Source organism: Pleuronectes platessa, chromosome 15 (assembly GCF_947347685.1).
Source record: "Pleuronectes platessa chromosome 15, fPlePla1.1, whole genome shotgun sequence".
Taxonomy (NCBI): Eukaryota; Metazoa; Chordata; class Actinopteri; order Pleuronectiformes; family Pleuronectidae; genus Pleuronectes; species Pleuronectes platessa.
In genome coordinates, this window is record NC_070640.1 from 23,981,607 (window position 1) to 24,001,587 (window position 19,981).

Sequence of the window (19,981 nt, forward strand, 5' to 3'; positions counted from 1 at the left end):
GGCGATCTAAATAAACAGTCAACGAAGAAGAAGACGTCTCTTCTTTGTGTGTTTTGTCTTCGACAAACAACGTTACTCCGCCTAGTGTTCTGGCGGTGAATTGCGTTGCAACACGCGCAACACGTTAGAGAAGCAAAAAACAAAACGAGTCCGTCGATGCAACTGCGTGGCCTTCCGCGGTTGCAGTCGCAGGACTATAATTCAGCCTTTAGCACGGGTACAATGCAGCCGGAGACCGGAGGGGTCCTGGAACACGTTCTGGTGCTATTTTCTAACAAAGACAGACACACACAGAAGCTACGACTCGGGTTAGCCTCCGAGTGCATTGTTTTCTATTCATACCTGCTGCATGCACGGGGCGGGGCGCCAGACACACACACACAAGCTACGACTCCGAGAGCATTGTTCCTCCACTCCGGACCCGAAATTGGATCTCTCCCCCCACCTCCCAGTCAGATGCTTCCCGGCAGGGGTTCCATATGCAATACTGCTGTAAATACGTTCACAAGCAGCCATTCCAAAAAGTGCTGCAACTTTAAACACAAACTAACAGCAAGCTAGCGTTAGCTCCCTGCTGCTAACCGTAAACAAACACCGACAGGTCCACCAGAAGCGAGCCGCTGGCATGGAGCCAGCATCCCGACGACATCACCCAGCGAGCCCGAGCTGAGGAGGGGGCTTGGGCTCGTGACTTACCCCGACCGCAGGCTCTGCTTTTCGGCCAGATCTCCGCCTCTCACCCCGTTCACTGGCTGGTTAGCGTCCCCCCTCGGCTAGCTTCCCAGCTAACACCCGGCGCCCCGAGCTGAGGAGGGTGCTGTGGCTCGTAACCTTACCCGGTCTCCTCCTCCACCAGATCTCCGCCTCCAGGGGGGGGGGGGCTATGCCATGTAGACCGACTGTGACGTCAATTCTGGTCGTATTCCCATTTGACGCACTCTATGGTATAGTTTCTTACATAGAGGAACCACAACAAATCGCGGGAGTTTTTTTTTTCCAGAGTTTTTGGGACGGTAGACATGCCAGATACCCACATTAACGTGTAGAAGCACTACAAAAGTGGATTTTTCATAATATGTCCCCTTTAATAGCTCAGTGTTGTATGCAAATTGTATGTTTATAAATGGCAGTGGCATGGCCACCCTGTACCTAGCACATGTTTAAATTAAAAACATGAATATATGAACCTGTGTTATATTTGAATAGTTTAGTATTGAATGCACAATAACAGGGTAGCTATGTTTATATATGGCACTAGGCCGAGTTTAATATAAAACACAATTTTATATAATATATATAGTAGGGGGTCCCTGCTCCATCTCTACACCAGTTTTGGGGTCCCCGGCCTGAAAAACGTTGAAGACCCATGCTCTATCGCTTAGACTTTTGTGAATTGATCGTTGATGTTTGCTGAGTCATGGTTTGCTTGTGTCCTGGTCTTTTCGAATGGCTCTAGTGATATAGAGATAATGCTGCAGTCTACGTAGGTCTGAGATATTGCTGGGCTGATATCACATCAGACTTACCTCCTCCACTGGGCAGGCCGAGTGTGCAACATCAGAGTTCTGTATGGAAACACTCCTCTCCCACTTGTCAGCCATGTGGTTGACCTCCTCAAGCTTTTGCTCACAACTCTTCTGTGTGTTTAGCAGCGTCACTTCATAGAACTCCTGGATATCTATGGAAAAATGGATTGTTACATGATCAGTTGCTCTTCAATTCTCCACAGACAACACAGTTATTACATTTGCTTCCAGTTTAACTTGAATCAGTTTGGCATCAATTTTATACAAAGTACTTTGTCATGAAAAAACTCCAATCAGTATCTGGCTTCAACGTGAATTTCAAGGAAACCCTGACTGTGCCCTGCTTTCATAGAGTGTTCATCTCCATTTGTCTCAGTTCCAACCAAATAAAACCAATCCTCTGACAGCGTATGCAAATTAACTTTCCAACAACTAATGTGCTGGTATTCTTGTAAGTACTTCCACTCAACAGGCCCAAGTGGATCCCCCCCCCCACACACGCACACACATGTGACCCAGATCTGAATGTTTCATGACAGTATGAACAGTACATATCACATGGAATTTAAGCTTTTCTAATCAGATTTGGGCCATATTCAAATGTGGTTCTAAATCAGATAATGAACAGTTTTTTGGAAATGCAACCTCAGTCTGAACAGCCATGTGCCCCATATCAGAATTCAATGCGACTTTTACTTCACTCTAGATCAACATTCCTCTTATTTTTGCACAGGAGAAGGGGCGGGCGGGATTTGCCCTTTGAAAATAAACATGGAAGACATCCTCGATAGAGGTCAAGGACAGTAAGGATAGTAAGGTTTTAGACCTCATAAGTACTTGGGGTGACACGTCTGTATGAGGAAAACGGTAGGGGTTGTGTCATAACCGGTCTGTTTTTGAAAGCATATCAAGAGAAAAATGGAATATGTAAACGCTCACATCTGTGGCCTCCATGTTTATTAACAAATTCTTCTCCATGTCTACTTCTGTACACAGCGTACTGCATGTAACAACTGGCCATGACCAGTTCACATTGGAGGGTGATACTTGAAATATTTTAAAAGATAATGGCTACATACAAGAATCTGATCTAGAAAAAAATCAGAATTGAGCAATAAGGCTTGCAGTGAGAATGTAGCTGAATTGTTACATTATATTCAATATGGATGGTAGGAGGCAAAATAACACTCACACCGAGACGACATTTTATCGCCTCTCCACCTTCTCCCAATTTCCTGATGTAAACACTGAAATATCCAGCATACGAGCACTGTCCTCTTGTGTGTTTGGATATACAAGCTTGACCAAGCAGGAGTCAGTCTCAGCAGTCATGTTTTCACCCCATTTTATAACATCAAATAACTTAAATAAACACCAGTGTGCCAAGAAGTGCCTAAAATAAAAGAACCCATCTTTGCAAAAAACAGAATTTGATGGGCAGCTTACTTTCATAGGTCAGAGCATTAATAGTTGTGTATAAGTGGTTTGTGGTTCGTATATTTACAACGTGTTGGAGTTGAGGTTGAGTACTTTCTGAAAGAACTGCAATGAGTCTGCCGGAGATGCAATGCCACCAATCAAACCAATCACAGCTATTGCAGCCCGGTCAGATTTAAACGTAGGGCTATCCACAGAGTACATTTTTACTCGAGGCATGAATTGGCCTTCACTCAGGTACATAGCAGGTAGGTTGTTGAGAGCATCTTGGAATATTGGCCTCAGTTGTTGGACTGCAGTCTGTCTTCAGTCTTCTCTTAATGTGACCCCAAACTATCTCCATGATGTTGACATCAGAGTTGGGAATGGCAGATCATCTGCTGCAGGACTCCTTGTTCTCTTTGTCTCTAAAGACAGTTCTTTATGACTCTGGCAGTATGGTTGGGATTGTTTCCTTGCAGCAGAATTAATCTGGAGCCAATGAGAAACCTTCTGATAGGGCCGGTGATGGATATGAACCTTATGTGTCGAAAACTTTTGTTCTCTACCTCAATCCCTAAAAAAAATCACACAAATATGTCAATCAAGTGACTCACCACAAAACTGTAGCCAATCATCTCTGAACAAAATATATCTTTTAGCAATAAGATGTCACTGAGTTTAGTCTCACCTGAGAGAGGTCAGATCTCAAAGCAAAATCTGATAAACTAATAACAACAGCTTTGTTGTCAATAGTAATGGAAATTAGAACGGTCTCTGATACCTTGTATATAATGTCTTTCCCTCTACTTTTTGTGCATGAACCGTCCTTGACCTTTCAAGAAATAAATGCAGATGCGACCAACAGAACTGGCTTTGGTACAGTGCGGATTGCACTAACGGAAGTATCATTGTTCAAAGTGCTTCCTCTATATGACAAGAGTTGTAGGACTAGAGTTTCATAAATATCTTAAGGAGTGAACTCCTCTTTGTCAGACTACTGCATCACATTGTGGTTTTGAGAACTATGTCCTATTCTGCTGAATTTTGACTGATATATTCTGACTAGGGATGGGCGTTCGATTAAATTGTCTTCGTCGATCGTCGGGAGAGTTAATGACGAATTTTCGATTAATCATTAATATTTTCAAGTTAAAAAATTCACTATTTATAAGCTACATTAAAATGCAGTGAAAAAAAGCGTGTTTTCCTCATTGAGATCTTTATTACAAGATGAACAAAATATGCGCTGCCGTAATCTTAAGCAGCGGAGCCGACAGCTAGAAGCCGGTGCTACTAAACACAACTGACCCTCGTTTTTTTTTCTCCAAAATAAAATAATAATAATATAAAAAAACATAATGTTAAACAACAACTACAAATATATAATACTTAGGTCTGACAGGTTTTGCCAAATGTAACTCAAAACTATCAAACAAGGTACCGAGTCGAGAAAGCTTCATAAAAATAACCAGTAACTCACATACAACTTCAGCACCAGCCTACGGATTTTTGTTGAGAAAGATGAGCATGTTAACATGCTCTGGGGTCAGACGCTAACGCAGCCTAGTGACCGTCAGTCCAGCCGCCGAAAAAACCCGCTCTGAGGGGGCTGACGTCGCCGTGATACACAGGTGGCTCCGTGCTAACTTGGCTAGCCTGGCCGCGGCTCCGGTGTTTGCGTTCCCCTCGTCCGTGTCAGACAACGCAGGCTCCTTGTCTCCCCCAGCCTCTGGGATAGCTTCGCAGTGTTGGCAGTGAACCAAGTCCTTTTTTAACTCAAAATGGTCCCATGCAACACTTCGCCGTGACGTCTTCATGTTTACTTTGGAAATGGAACTACACGGTAACGCCACAGTCCTAGCCAGTCGCAGGTAACTGAGTAGGACTGTGGCGTTTTTTTCAAACACTTCCCCCCGTGGTCAAATGTGTAATTAGCGAATTTCTCGATGAAAAATTATTTCATCGACGAAATTCTTAATGATCAATTAATCGATCGTCGATTAATTATGCCCATCCCTAATTCTGACCCTCGATTATATGCCTAGAAATATTATTTTGTGAATTTTTGTTGTATTCCTAAAGTTACTCCAGCCTAGCTCGCATGCCGGAGTGTCCTTTGGCAACAAACTGAACCTCAAATTGCCATAGAGAAAAGTGCTGCACAAAGATGCAATATATGAATGTGTGTGTGAATGTAGAAGTGTACAGTGGCGGCTGAGGGGTAGAGTGGTCGTCCTCCAACCTGAAGGTCGGCGGTTCGATCCCGAGTCTGACCCATCTGCATGCCGAAGTGTCCTTGGGCAAGATGCTGAACCCTGAATGGCCCCCCATAGAATAACAAAGTGCTGCGATTAGATGCACTGTATGAATGTGTGTGTGAATGGGTGAATGTAAAACTGTACTGTAAAGCGCTTTGAGTGGTCATCAAGACTAGAAAAGCTCTTTATAAATAGGAACCATTTACCATTACACATTTTGAAGAAATTTTACCTGCAGGAACATTTGAAGGCTGATATAACCACTTAAAGAAAGGATTTTTTTTTTATTTAATTCTACTTTAACTTGTCTTTTTTTTTATGAGCAACACGTTGTTTTTTTCCCATTGGCTTTCTTGCATTTAGAGAAAGAATAGTATTTGACTACTGAGCGGTCGTCCTCCAACCTGAAGTCGGCAGTTCAATCCCCAGTCTTCCCCATCTGCATGCCGAAGTGTCCTTGGGCAAGATGCTGAACCCCGAATTAACCCTCATAGAACCAGAAGGTGCTGCTAATAGATGCACTGTATGAGTGTGTGAATGGGTGAATGTAAAACTGTACTGTAAAGAGCTTTGAGTGGTCATCAAGACTCAGTGGTGGAGGAAGTACTGAAGTTTAGTACTTAAGTAAAAGTAGAAGTACCTAGGAAAATATATACTTAAGTAAAAGTAAAAGTACTAAATCAACAATCCTACTTTAGTCAAGTTATCTACCAGGGATTATCTGCCAAGTTAATACCATTAAGCCAAACCAATAAAGACAACATGTTATATCTTTAAATCTTTTATTTAATTGTAAACGTGTAAAAAATGAAAACATGGAACATGAAAAACAACTGTAAAACTGCTCAGAACAAGGCAGATCTTAGAATGAGAAATTTAAAATGAAGGACCTTAAAAATGAAAATTTGACCATTGGTCAGGCAGCCAAAATATTCATCTTCTGAATATTTTGAAATGGTTTAGACGGAACGAGAAATGTTGTACTTTTATTTTGAAAAGGTAGTTCCTGAAAAACGAAAAAGATCGCTAAATGGCAGGTGTGCCTCGTTGTTGCATGAAAAAGCATTACTTTTAGTTGTTTAGCACCTGGCTGATAAAGGCACAAGGTTTGTGGTTATTTCGTTACTTGTTGTCATTATTATAAACATAATTCTAAACGTCTTTTTGCGGTGTAAGGACACCTGTGTGGTTGTGCGCATTTAAACTTCCAAAACAGCAACGCAATCCATATTTCCCGAAACTGTGTTCATAAAATGTAACAAGTAACGACACCTATTGTAGAAATGTAGTGGAGTAAAAGTATAGATAATTGCTGCAAAATGTAACGGAGTAAAAGTAAAAAGTATGCAAAATTATTTTTACGTAAAAATGTACTTAAGTACAGTAACAAAGTAAAAATACTTCGTTACATTCCACCACTGTCAAGACTAGAAAAGCTCTATATAAATACAAAACCCTTTACCATTTTTACACATAATCAAACACAATACCAAATCAACAAATCTTGCCTGAATCTTCACATCAGCATGACGGGATGAGATAATTAGGCCAAACTCCTTGAATTTTCAAAATGTTGGCAACAGCTCTGGAGATATTGTTCATCAATCAATTCACTTTTTTCACTAAACGGCAACTAGTGACTGTAGGTGTGCAAACAAGGTCTTGTTAGACTGAATGTCAGCATGAGTCAATGCTATATCAGCTTCACTATGTTGGTCTTCTAGAGCAGTGGTTCTCAAAGTGGGGGGCACACTCTCCAGGTGCGATGTCACAGACGTTGAAAAAAAAAAGGGGAAAAAAAGAATTCCATCAATGGCGAAATGCAAGGGGCTGGACTGACACAAACAAATCAAATACTGTTTTGTAACTACCCATAAGCAGCTTTGGGGGGGCCCAGCTTGCAAAAGTTTGAGAGCCCCTGTTCTAGAGCAATGGACTCAACATCTGTTGCTGCGTCACTACAACACCTACCACTAGGCATCTGCATTGTGCGACTCAATGAGCTCTTTGTTTTGATAATCATGTCCTATCTTTTCTGAAATGCAGACACACTTGTCTATGTTTTACAGAAGAACCAGACCCTTAACAAGTGATCTGCCATGGCAGTCCAATGCCTCGGCTCTGCACATAAAAGGTATATTTACATTTAAATGGATGTTAATAAAAACAAGCTATTAGCATTAACCACCAGACTTGACTCATGCTTCCGTCCCATCCTACACAAATGACCCAGTGCATTTCTGTTTTGACAAACATGAAATACACTTACTGATTTACTGAGGTATTTTTTGTAAAACAAATGAGAAAAATGGTCACAGTTCAATATTTTTCTAATTCAAATGAAAACAGGCTATTAAGGACAGAATAGAATACAGCTGAATTTATGCAAATCCCTAGAAGCTCTTGAAAAGCTGGTTTGCAGCATGCTGAGTAAACGTATGTTTAGGACTACATAGTACAAAACATGTGGTTGTTAGTTATCACTCAATATTAAATTACAAAAAATTGTACTAAGCAACACACACTTTGCACTGGAACACACAATGCTGATGTTTTCTACTTTGTACTTGAAAAAGTAAAAAGCATTATAAATACTTAAAAAACTGATTTCTCTCTATAAAATATCAAACCAGACAAACATCAACAGTTATGACCTCCATATTTATATGTCAAGCACAAACAGGGAGTCTCAAATTAACTACTATATACACTGAATTACACCGACATATCAAAACTGTCAAAGGATATTCCTTAACGCAATTGTAAGGAAAGTTCAGTTTCATGAACACAGTGGTGGAAAGTTGCCAAAAGCTACTCACAATGCACTAAAATCCCCCTGCTCTCTGCGGTCATGTTGCAGCGCTGCTGTCCTGTGAAACACTGTGCTCTTTGAGGACCAGATGCCTGATGGCAAGCTAACAGCTAGCTTAATCCTCAGACACAGAGGCCGCCTGTTCCCTTCAATGAGGACAATGACCTAACACTCTGCATAGCTGATTTCTAATTCAGCTCTCCCTTGTGTAGTGTGCATAACAGTCCTTTCCAGCTCTCCTCTTAATGAACAAAACACCACTTCTCCTGTCAACAGATGAAGTGGTTCAACAACCCATCAACAAGCAGGCCTCCATTCATCCACCCACTCTAATATCATATATCATAGTCTGCTTCCTACACCGTGGAGTGGTTTCCTCATGTTGTGTTAAAGTTCAGTGTGAGGCAATAAGGACTTGACACAAACTTAGTAACTATGAGCTCTGGAACGGTCCATTCACTTTTTGTGCTGCTGAGCTGCTTTAAGGATGGCAGCTGCCACGGTATTTAAAGCACATGGCTTGCATGTAAAAGGCATTGTGAGCCTGACAGAGAAACACTAAGTGTATCTTGTGCAGCGCATGCATGTGTCTAAGACAGTGTGTCCTGGCTGAGACTCTGCACTGATGAGGGTGATTCCCTGCGTGAGACACTATAAGGTCATACACTTTAAGGGCAGAGAGTCAATCCAAAGGGTTCAACAATATGCTATAAGTGTATTGTAAAAATAAATCACTTACTTCTGCGATTCTGTAGTGCTGTCCGAATACTAACTGAGAATGAATATATCCTATAGTATTCATAGCATCACACAGGGCATTGTGAATAGTACTTAACACAGGATGGTCACTAACCAAGCAGCATGCCAGCACACATTACGCATGCGCTCAATGAAAGCAAAAATTAGAGATTAGAAAATTGTGACCTGTGCTACACATTTAACAGCATTTCTGATTAACGAAGAATTTCAGTATTTTTCAACCTGGGCCCTGTGTTTGAAAAATATAAGTGTGTAAACCAATGGTACATATAAAAAGAAATTGAAATCGGTCAAGTAGATCACCACTGCGACATGTGATGTCTATGCTGTACTGCAAAATGTCCACTCAAAATCCCACTCTTTACAGCATTCATTCTTCCTTTGTGGGCATATAGGGTCAGCGAATAGACAATTTAAATGAGCTTGTAATAGAATAAGGGCAATAGAAAAGCCCCAGATGTGTGGTGAGAGTGAGTGATATGATGGCACAACGTATATGCGTATATTGCTCACTCTACACAATTTTTGTCCTGACTTTATACTCGCTTATACTTATACAGTACTTTTGAGAGATTACTTATGATAGGTGCTGGCAAGCCACTGCCTGGTGACTATTTGTTAACTGCTGCATTGCAAACATCTGACAAATATAAAGTAAACTATAGTTAAACATCTGGATCTGTTGCAGAGTCCAAATCTAATAGTGTGTATTATGACTCTGTTGTGACTGACAATGAGTGACACAAAAAGCTACAGCCAATGAGATAAGTGGGGAGGAAAACCAGTTGGAGGATTAACACAACATCAATGCATTTCCCTCATCATGGGCTTAGGGGCGGCTGTGGCTGAGGGGTAGAGTGGTCGTCCTCCAACCTGAATCGCCCCCCATAGAATAACAAAGTGCTGGGATAGATGCACTGTATGAATGTGTGTGTGAAAGGGTGAATGTAAAAATTGTACTGTAAAGCGCTTTGAGTGGTCATCATCAGACTAGAAAAGCGCTATATAAATACAAATCCATTTACCATTTATAATTCAGGATGGAAAAGGGAATCAGTTAAGCAGTTTGTTATGAAAGTTCTGAAGTGTGACCAGCACAGCAGTCCAATAACTTTGAATGTTATGCCATGTGAATAAGGCCTATAATGTGTATTTAATTCAACTGATTGTATTTGTATAGGGCCGATTCATAATATACATTAACTTAAGGCATAGTAAGGTCAAACCCTTAAAAATTATAGAGAAACCCAACGTTTCCCAACATGAGAAGCACTTTGGCGACTGTGGAGAGAAAAATGTCTCATTAACAGGAAGAAAGCTCTAAGAGAACCAGACTCAATGTGGGCGGCCATCTGCCTCGACTAGTTGGGTTGATAGTAGACAATGGGAAATAGAGGGGAGGTGGAGAGACAGGAGAGAGAGAGAGTAGGAACAGTTGTGTAACCATCATGTTTAGTTCTGACAGACTAGGTGATAAAAGGAAAACTATAAGGGTGATATTTATAAAGATGTTATTAATGATAGCAGAAACAGTTCATAATAGTAAAAATAAAATATTAATTAACATTGGGAAACTGAGAAAAGCAGCAAATGCTCACATTTGTGAAGCAACAAATTGGAATTTCCATGATGGACTTAATTATTGAGTATGACAATACTCACTATGATAAGATAGCAATATCAACCTAACAATTAAAGCAATACAAACCAAAGCTGTATTTATTTTTGAGCGCCTTGATGCAAAAAATATTTAATATTAAGGATAAATATATATGTATTTAAATTACTGTAAAGGAAAATGATCTCAAAGCAGAAACTGGATTGTTGTTTTTTAAATACTTTTATCCAATATTCATAAAAGGTCACCGTGACATTCATCTTTAAGTCCAAGAGAAAATGGATCCAAAGTTGAAGAAATTTTCTCAAGCAATCTTTAGATTTCACATTCAAGAGGTTAAAAATTTTTCTTTGAGGACACCATGACCTTGATCCTTAAAATGTTTGCGATCCCGATTTAGATTCTGATGATGGATTCCGTTTTTTAATGATTCCCCTTTTTCGATCCAAAAGGGTAAAAAAAATAGGTCAAATGTTAAGATAACAAAAATATGTCAATTGGACTGGACCGATGCTATAGAGGACCATACATGACTTAAGTATAAATAAATAAATAAATAAATGAATAAATAAAAAAGGAAATAAATAAATTAATACATAAATAAATAAATTAATAGATACAGAAATAAATAAAGAAATGTACAATTAAATATAATGTATCTTAAATATATTTCCACATTCATTTATTTTCACATTTATTTATTTCCACATTTATTTATTTCCACATTTAAATGAGGTAGGAGGTCCCAACCTCAGTCTCGAGCAGGATTGGTCCACTGGGCTACACACGACACACAGGCCCCGGGGCTCCGCCACCCAAATCACCACACACTCGCTCAGAGACACAAGCAGTGAGATCTAAGCTCGTCACTGTGAAGCAGCCGCTCAGTGACTTTGTAGAGCAGTGGAAACAGTGAAAATACAGAGCTTCTCTGGTCACATCTGCTCAGTGATAAGCGGCTTCATGATCAGATCAGAAGCTGCAGGTGGTTTGTACCGAGCTGGAGTTTCTGTTTCCTCCTCCTCCTCTAGGCTCGCTCATTGTTCTCAGTAGAACACGAGACGTGGCGCTCACAGTCAGAACTACTGACACCTAAATCATCCCAATAAAAAATTACCTTAACTAACCCTCTGAACTTGAACTAGTTCATTTTAAGTGTGAACTGGCTCAACGCTGCAAACAGCTGCTGGACACCAGTCATCATTGAGAGGCTGAAGTAGTAGGGCTGGATCATTACACTCCTGTGACAAATCTTGCATGAGACTGCGCTTAGGCCCGCTTTTGTAATTAGCATACGGACACAGAAATGTGGAAATAAATAAATGTGGAAATATATTTAAGACATTTATTTATACATTTCTGTATTTATTTCTGTATTTATTTATTTCCTTTTTTATTTATTCATTTATTTGTTTATATCTGTATTTATTTATACATTTATTTATTTATCTATACTTAAGTCATGTATGGTCCTCCATACAATGCACAGTACTACTAGCGCTAGCTGAAGAGGACACACTCGGGCTCGGAGCTGCAGGGCATTAAACCATGTACAGATCTACGGCGTGCTTTTTAATACTTGCAATTTTTGGTTCGGTTCTTATATGGAACCGAGTTTCATCCAGAGATATCACCTTTACAAGGCAATGTAATGTAAAAGCTCTGGATTTGAGAGGTCACCATGAATCTGACCTTTGACCATCACATTCAATTCAATTCATCCTCGTGTCCAAATGAGTATTTGTACCAAATTTGAAGAAATTCCCTCAAGGCGTTCTTTCGATATCATGTTCACGAGAATGGGACGGGCGAACCATCCGGCTGGAAAACTTAAAGCCTCCAGCCACTGGCTGTCATCGGGGCAGAGGCATAACTATTAGGTCTGTCACAATATCAGATTTACACTTTTCCTGTTTGAGGCCAAAATAACTAAACAATAATAATGCAATCAGTCACTCTGTTTGTCTCTTGTTGGCAAATATATTACACTCAAAAGAAAAAAGGGTAATTCATTTAAAAAATAGCATCATTATTTATATAGTATATTCATCTGTGTATATTAACATTATATCAATAGTTCATTGTTTAAAAATTATGTATTTAATGAAATTCTGCTTTTATGGGTAAGGCCTGGCTTCAGAAAACATTTCCTGTTTCAGCAAAGATCACAGTTCTCCTACTGCGATCATTTCTCATCACAATAACAGTATTACCAATGAGCTTGAACAAGCTGTTAGAATTCAGATTTTTCAACTGACACTGTATTCTTTTTATCTAATTTTAGTTTGTAATTTTTCCAACCTAAAGTGTCAAGCTATGTTATACATACACATACTGCATACTGTACATACTGGCAACTGCATGCACAGACCAGAAATTCAGCAAGTTATATAACAGGATAAATTGTGCTTGCTAAAATTTGTTATCATGTAATTATACTCTAACAGTGGAAGTGTATGTTAAGCCCATGGCATTAACTGTTAATCCATAGGCTTTATCAGAAAATACAATGACCCAAAATCCCAATCTGGTGAATATTTTAGTCAGCAGGGCCACATGCCCTGCGAAGGCATGGACTCTGCTCTTCTGCACAGACATGCAGTATTGCTCCGTTCAGGTGAACATTGGAAAATCAGGATCACAACTTTATAAGAGTTTAAGTGAGGTGTAAAAAAAACAAATGCTTTTCAAAATAGTCGGTATGACAAGAACTGTAAAAAGCATAAGAACAGGAGCATCAAGTCAAACATACTGGTGGAACAAAATGCTGTACTTATATCTGTTAATGTCACAAAATTTCAATAAACTACTGAACATGTAGCTTATACTTAAGTTGTAAGAAATCTTGTAATTGCTTAATTTTCTTTATTGAATTGTTTTCTACAATGTACAGTATACTCACCTTATAAACACAGTAGTAACTAATTACTTAAATAGGTAATGAACCAAATGATAACAAATTGTTTGTTATTTGAACCGTATGGCAGAACTAGAGCAGGAAACCTGCTCTACTTGCAACAGTAGAGCAGGTTTGTGTTTGGCGTCTAAGCTCCGACTTCATCAGTGCTCAAGACATGATTACATAGATATGATGGGAGTGATGAGCAATTACTTATAACCCCCCCTTTCGGAGCCTACAGGGGGATGTTGGGGTGGTAGAGGGGCTGAAGCATCTGGCAGCAAGACTGACACAGCAGCGAGGCAAGCAATGTAAGGGAAGGGTAATTTTCTCTGCTTAAATAGCCCGCCTAATAGGCTGGGTGTGTATTATAGATGATTGTGGAGACTGGAGAGTAAGGTATGTCACATGGTGTATGTCACATGATTGAAGCAGCACAGCTCAAGTTGGCTGCCTGAAGCAAGCATATTTCCATTTATTGTGCAATATATCTGGTAACCTTCTATTAATTCCATTATCGTTTTCAGGTTCTCCTCTTTCCTGTAGCGACATGGGTTTCCTAGGCAACTCTGTAGCGGATCTGAGGAGATTTGCATCCACTCAATTTAATGATTTCCAAATCCCACTTACACAAGCAGTGAGTACAAATACAAAGTGTCACAATGGTGATCTGCTTTCCTCATGCTTACGTAACCGGTGGGTGGAGTGGGCTGGGGCTCACAGTGATGGCTCCTGTGAAGCTGTGCTTCACTGGGGAGTGATTATTCCAGCTGCCTTCCCTCTCTAGAGCTAGCCCTCCTCCACACTGACTAAGGTGCCAGTTAATCCTCCTATCTCCCAGCACACACAAGGTACCAACTACTGGTGCACATCACTGCTCACTCCTCTGGGTCGGATCTCCCTTTTGGAAATAACAGTGAATAGTCCGAGCGGATAGTTAAAATACAGTTTGACAAAAATTCAAATGAAGGGTTTTGACAAGAACACAACTCTCACAAGTTTAATGAATGTGGTGAATAGATCAGACATGAATCATTGATTGATTATGATTGAAGGTCCAGTGTGTAAGATTTAGGAGAAGGGATCTTTTGGCAGAAATTGATTGTAAAATAATTCCTGTGATCATCTAAATTGTAAGAATTGTTGTTTACTTTACCCTAGAATGGGCCTTTATATTTAAATACGTATATATTCAATTTGGATTCTGGTCCCCTCTATAGAGGACATCATGTTTTTTACAGTAGCCCAAACTAAACACCTTTTGAGTTTTATGACAACTGAAGGTTTCCACAGGTTCTCTTCCATATTTGGAATGGGAAGGTGAGGTGAGGGGTATTCAGCTGCAACATGCAACTTCACCACTAGATGTCGCTGAATTCTACACATTGAACCTTTAAGTCTTTGGACAAAATTAACCATAGAGGTCATTACACTACTACTTATGTAGTAAGTGCAGACTGTATAAACTTATGGTGGTAATGTATTATTGTCTTTGGCATTCTTTAGATGAAATAATTAATCATTTCTTTTTTTTTTCTTTTTGATTGAGTGTTAATAGAATATCTCCATATAAATGATTAGTGAAATATTTGACTTTGAAGAACAAGCAGTTGGTGGTAACAGATGTGACAGCAGTAGAAAATGGCAGTATCTAATGACTCAATCTGAATACATATGTTGTACATTGAGGATCTGTCCAAGAGCATGGTAAAAACAGCTATGAAGGTAATTGGGAAAAAAGGACTATCCTTCCCTTCAGACCATCTACGAAGGTTTTGTGGTCAGACTTGCACACAGGATCCTTAATGACCCGTCACACATACTGTTCTACGAATTTGACCGGTTACCATCAGGCAGACGTTACAGAGCCTTTAAGTGTTAAACCAACCGACTTAAGCTCTCATTCATCCCAAAGTCCCCTATCACACTACTCAATATGGAAACATGTTGATTCTGTCATGTATATCAATAACCTTTGCACTTTGTCTGTTACATTATACACAATATTTTTTTTAACTATTAATGCCAGCTTTTATTTTTCATCTTTTGCGACATATCCGTTTGTGATTTTATCATTTTAGGTGTTTTTTGGGCAGGTGTAATATTAAACTGACTAAATAGCATGATTGTCCTCAGTCATAGGTGATATTTTCTTGTGTACTTATTTTGGTTGTTGTTTGTTGTACAATGTACTGTTCTGCAGCTGCTGTAGCACTTTGGCCCATGGAAAATTTCCCCATGGGATAATAAAGAATATTTTAATTGACTGGACACCCTAACGACACATTTCCAGACAACATTATTGTAGGTCAAGAGCATGTCCAGACAAATAGAACAAAAAATATTGACAATATGAATAAATCGATCAAAAAATGTAAACCCAACTACAGGTGAAAGAATAAATATGACATGAAAAACATAATCTGAAATAAAAACTATAATATCTACAAAGGTAAAAAGAATATGTACAAAATCATAATTGCAGACAGCGAAAACTAAGTCTTATTTGGAAAGTATACAAGTTTCACAGCTGTGTCCACAAAAAAAAATTGAAATCATTCTGTGGAGTATACCCAGCATTCTTAACCTGATAATGGACACACTGTCACTGTCTCCCATCAGTCTGCTTTACTTTCTACTACAAACACATTTAACTAGACTCAAGGCTTGTTGCCAACTTGTCCGATTGGCCAGGTGTGATTTTGCCATGTCCCCTTGATCGCAAGGATTAACATGATGTCATTATCACTGACAGGAATAGTGGCCAAAACTGTGACGATGAGACCACAGTTATAATAACTCAGAAATACCCTTTCAGATGTCTTCCTGTAGCTTGTCAGTGACATGCAAATCTCAGACATCTTTTCACACCCAAATGATACCCAGTGACATCTGCCTCTGAAAACCACTGATCTGATACTGGAGACTTAGGTGTCTGGTTCCTGACACGCTCAAACTTTGATTGAAAGTCCCTCTCTCAAGTGAAGCTTAAATGAAAGCAGCCCTTGCCTTTTAAAGACCAAGAGAAAAACAGATAACTATGGCCACACTGTTGTGCTCCTCAACCAAGGGAAAACTTTGAAGGAAGTTATTAAAATGTTAAAGTCTGTTTAAAATTGTTGGCATATAAACTTATGAGTTGTGGCCTAAAACATGTTTTATAATAGGGCCCAGGTTTGAGGTTGAAATCTTATTTTTCAGTAGCAAACAGTATAGGCTCTTTTAAGTGCTTTGTGGTTGGTGCAGCCACTACCTGTATATAGTGGGTAAAACACTGATATTATTTGGTGTAATTGTTTAGAATCAATGCTGATTAAGACACTGCGATGAAGTACAATAAAAACATCAATGCCTTGAAATTGTTGGTACTGTGTAAGTGACACACTGTGCAAGACTGGAGAATAATTATTCTCTCATCAATATAATTGTGAAGTTTTTATCACTTAATTTGAATGCATTACTACAAGGACACTGCCTACAATATCTCTAACATTTTGATCAATCCACCCATCGATTAGCCAACAGTTACCCAGCCAACAGCGGCTAAGAGCTGTGAAGCAACCTGGACAGATTGCCTGTCAATCACAGGGCTGATAGAGAACGACAGCATTTTAGCTAACAATCACACCTATGGGCCTTTTAGAGATAACACCAATTAATATTGGACTGTGGGAGGAAATTGGAGGACTCAGAGGCAAGGAGAGAGAAGATTCACATTTTGATGTTAGACACCAGTTCATGCTAAACCCTGGCTGCTGCTAATGACATTGAGAGTAAAAAAAAGTTCACAACACTGTTTTAAATGTTTAATATATTGGAGTGCAATAAGTTAATATCAGCTAACAAATGTGCCCTGTCTATCTCTATCACATATCTAGTTCTGTAGTTCATCTATATCATGCACTTACTTTGACATTACTTAAATGCATATGAACAAAACCAAAACATGATATCACTGACTGAGAAATAACCCTGCACATCATGACAAATACTGGGACCAAATGATCTTATAGTGGAGCTAGATCTCATTTGGTAAATACAGTTATTGATGAATCATAACCCACAGCATTATGTTAATTCCGTGCCTACACACAACCTCAAGCTTTATTGGAGACTGAAGCAATAACAGTTGGCTCTTATGCGTGTGTGGCTGCAGTTTCCTGTGAGGTCAACCACAAGGCTGAGGTAAAAGCGCAGCCCATTGCAGCAGGGTCAGCTACAAGTGTGCATGTCTTAATGACCTCACATGTGCAGGAGGAATTACTAAGCTGAGAGTGTCCTCTAACAAAGTTCGGATCATTTGTATCAGCTCTTGCTATGATAAGCATGAAGCACAGCAGATACCCAACAGCTAACATCACATAAGAAAGACTATTCAACTTTAAACTTCAAAGATCTAGAAGTTAAAATCCCATGTCTGCCTCTAACTCGCATCATTACTAAAAACTGAATCAATTTGGTTTAGTGGCTGAGAGTGGTTAATGGTCTTTAGATCACAAATGTATACATGTAGATTTATCTGAGAAAACTCAGGTGTAAGCCTCTTTTCATTACTCTGGACAAAAAAAAGGTTGTAGAGCAGTGATCTATATAAACAGGACAACAGTTGTCTGGCTCCCTCTACTGGAACTCCAATGTTGCCTAAAATACTGATGATCTGCATTCATCCACATGTTCATATTAGTACATCTCAAATTAGGACTTACTGTCAAATTTAGTATAAAGCAGATTAAAAGAATACATACAAATATAGCCTGAATCATTGCTGAGAGATATATTGTGTTGTTTGGACACGGTTATGAATATTTGACCCCTTCAACAAACTTCATTATTATTTATTGTTATCATATTACTATTTCCTGTAGCGACCTGCTCCCTCATACAATCCCTTTTACTGCTCTTAAACCTTAATGAAGACAGGCACTTATCCGACATTTCTGCTGTGAACAGAAGCTCAATATGTTTACAGCTGGTTTTTGTTGAGATCAGGTATTTCAGGGTGTGGGATGTAATTTCAATGAGTGGCACAAAGGCCTATCTCAAAAACATCATATCTGTAATAGCTTAGGCTCTTTCAATCTTGGTCTGGTCCAATAACAATTAACATTATGTAAAGAATAATATGATACATGTTTGTAAAAAAAAATTATTGAATATACGTTTAGTTTAAAAAGGCAAAGAGGTATTGATGTCTGATCTACTGAGTGGGCCACATGGTTTTCATAGTACTGCTATACAAACCAATAGCCAGTCAGATTTACCTTGAGCCTTAGCCCCCCAAAGTTCGGCCTGTATCATTGTATCATTGATTACAAGGCAAAAACACCTGATGGTGCAAAGGGAAGTCATGACACACGGAGCTTCTCTTTCCAGCTTCTCCTTCTTCTCCATCCTTATCACATCAAAGTAATTCATATCACATCAATACATGTTTCTGACTTGACCCCTTCCCCGGAGTCCCTGTGCCTTATCACCCGCAGATCCAGGGCCGCAGCTTTGGCCACATCATCATGGATTGTGATTTATGGATCCTGGTCGGCTCGACCATGTCGAGCCAGCTTATCGTAGCGGGAATGCCGGATCCTTTGTCGCGTTTCGCGTCAGATAATAATTTTGAATCTGTTTTCATTGTTGATTATTATACACTAAATTGTTTTAAAAAGCACTTGCAAGGCTTGATGCTATATAAAGTTGCTTGTCTGAGAGAGTGTATGTCTATCAATTGTTCATATCAAAGACACAGACGCACAGCGGATAGCAACAACGACTGATACTATTTATTTATGTGGTTATTTAGTTACTAAGAGTTTTCTTTCCAATGAGACAATTACGGTGGCCCTGAAAGATCAACACACTGCAACTTCAGAAAACTCATGCAAGTAGACCATACACAAGCAAACTAAGAAACATCTTCATTATTTTGACAACACAACACAATACGCATAACACAATACACACACAACACAATACGCACAACACAACGCATTACACACAACAAAAAACATTACACACAACACAACGCACACAACAAAACACATTACGCACAACACATTAAGCACACAACACATTTTGCACAACACGTTACGCACAACACATTACACACAACACAACATACTACACACAACACATCACACACCACACGACATATTATGCACAACACATTACAGAAACATGCTGCAATTACAGAAAACGACAATGGAAGTGTTTCCAGGGGACACTTAAAAGTGATGAACACATCTTGACACGGTAGTAGCTGTTACGGTTTGACGTTGGTAAAGTCGGTGTCCGGCAGTGATGATGAGCTAAACTGTAAGGGCCTGCTCTACTAAGATCTCAAATAAAGAGTGCTAAATGCGTGTGCATTATAACAGATTGTACGTTTGGTTGGTGGGCGATTCACAGGTGATCTACTCAAAATAGTTGCGCAGTAGTATTTAAAGTGTTTTGCATGTATTTCTGGTTTCTACCATGGAGCATTACGGAGAGCGGGGTGACCGCAAAATGTGATTGGAATTGGAGTTGTTATTGGAAGAGGCAAATAAACAACAAATATTTTGTGTTGTGCATAATGTGTTGTGTTGTATGTAATGTGTTGTGTTGTATGTAATGTGTTGTGTTGTTCATCATGTGTTGTGTGTGAGGTGTTGTGTGTAATGTGTTGTGCTGTGCGTAATGTGTTAGGTGTAATGT

At 39.3% G+C, this 19,981-nt stretch overlaps 1 protein-coding gene across 2 annotated transcripts in view; it reads right to left on the reverse strand.

Annotated features, from left to right (window-relative positions):
* The window catches only part of dlg2 (discs, large homolog 2 (Drosophila)), a 204,586-nt gene that overhangs the window by 166,124 nt on the left and 18,481 nt on the right, over nt 1–19,981 (reverse strand). For both annotated transcript variants that reach the window (XM_053441264.1, XM_053441254.1), the window contains exon 3: nt 1,527–1,678. In XM_053441264.1, the coding sequence (XP_053297239.1) occupies nt 1,527–1,678 (152 nt within the window). The remainder of the gene's footprint in view (nt 1–1,526; nt 1,679–19,981) is intronic.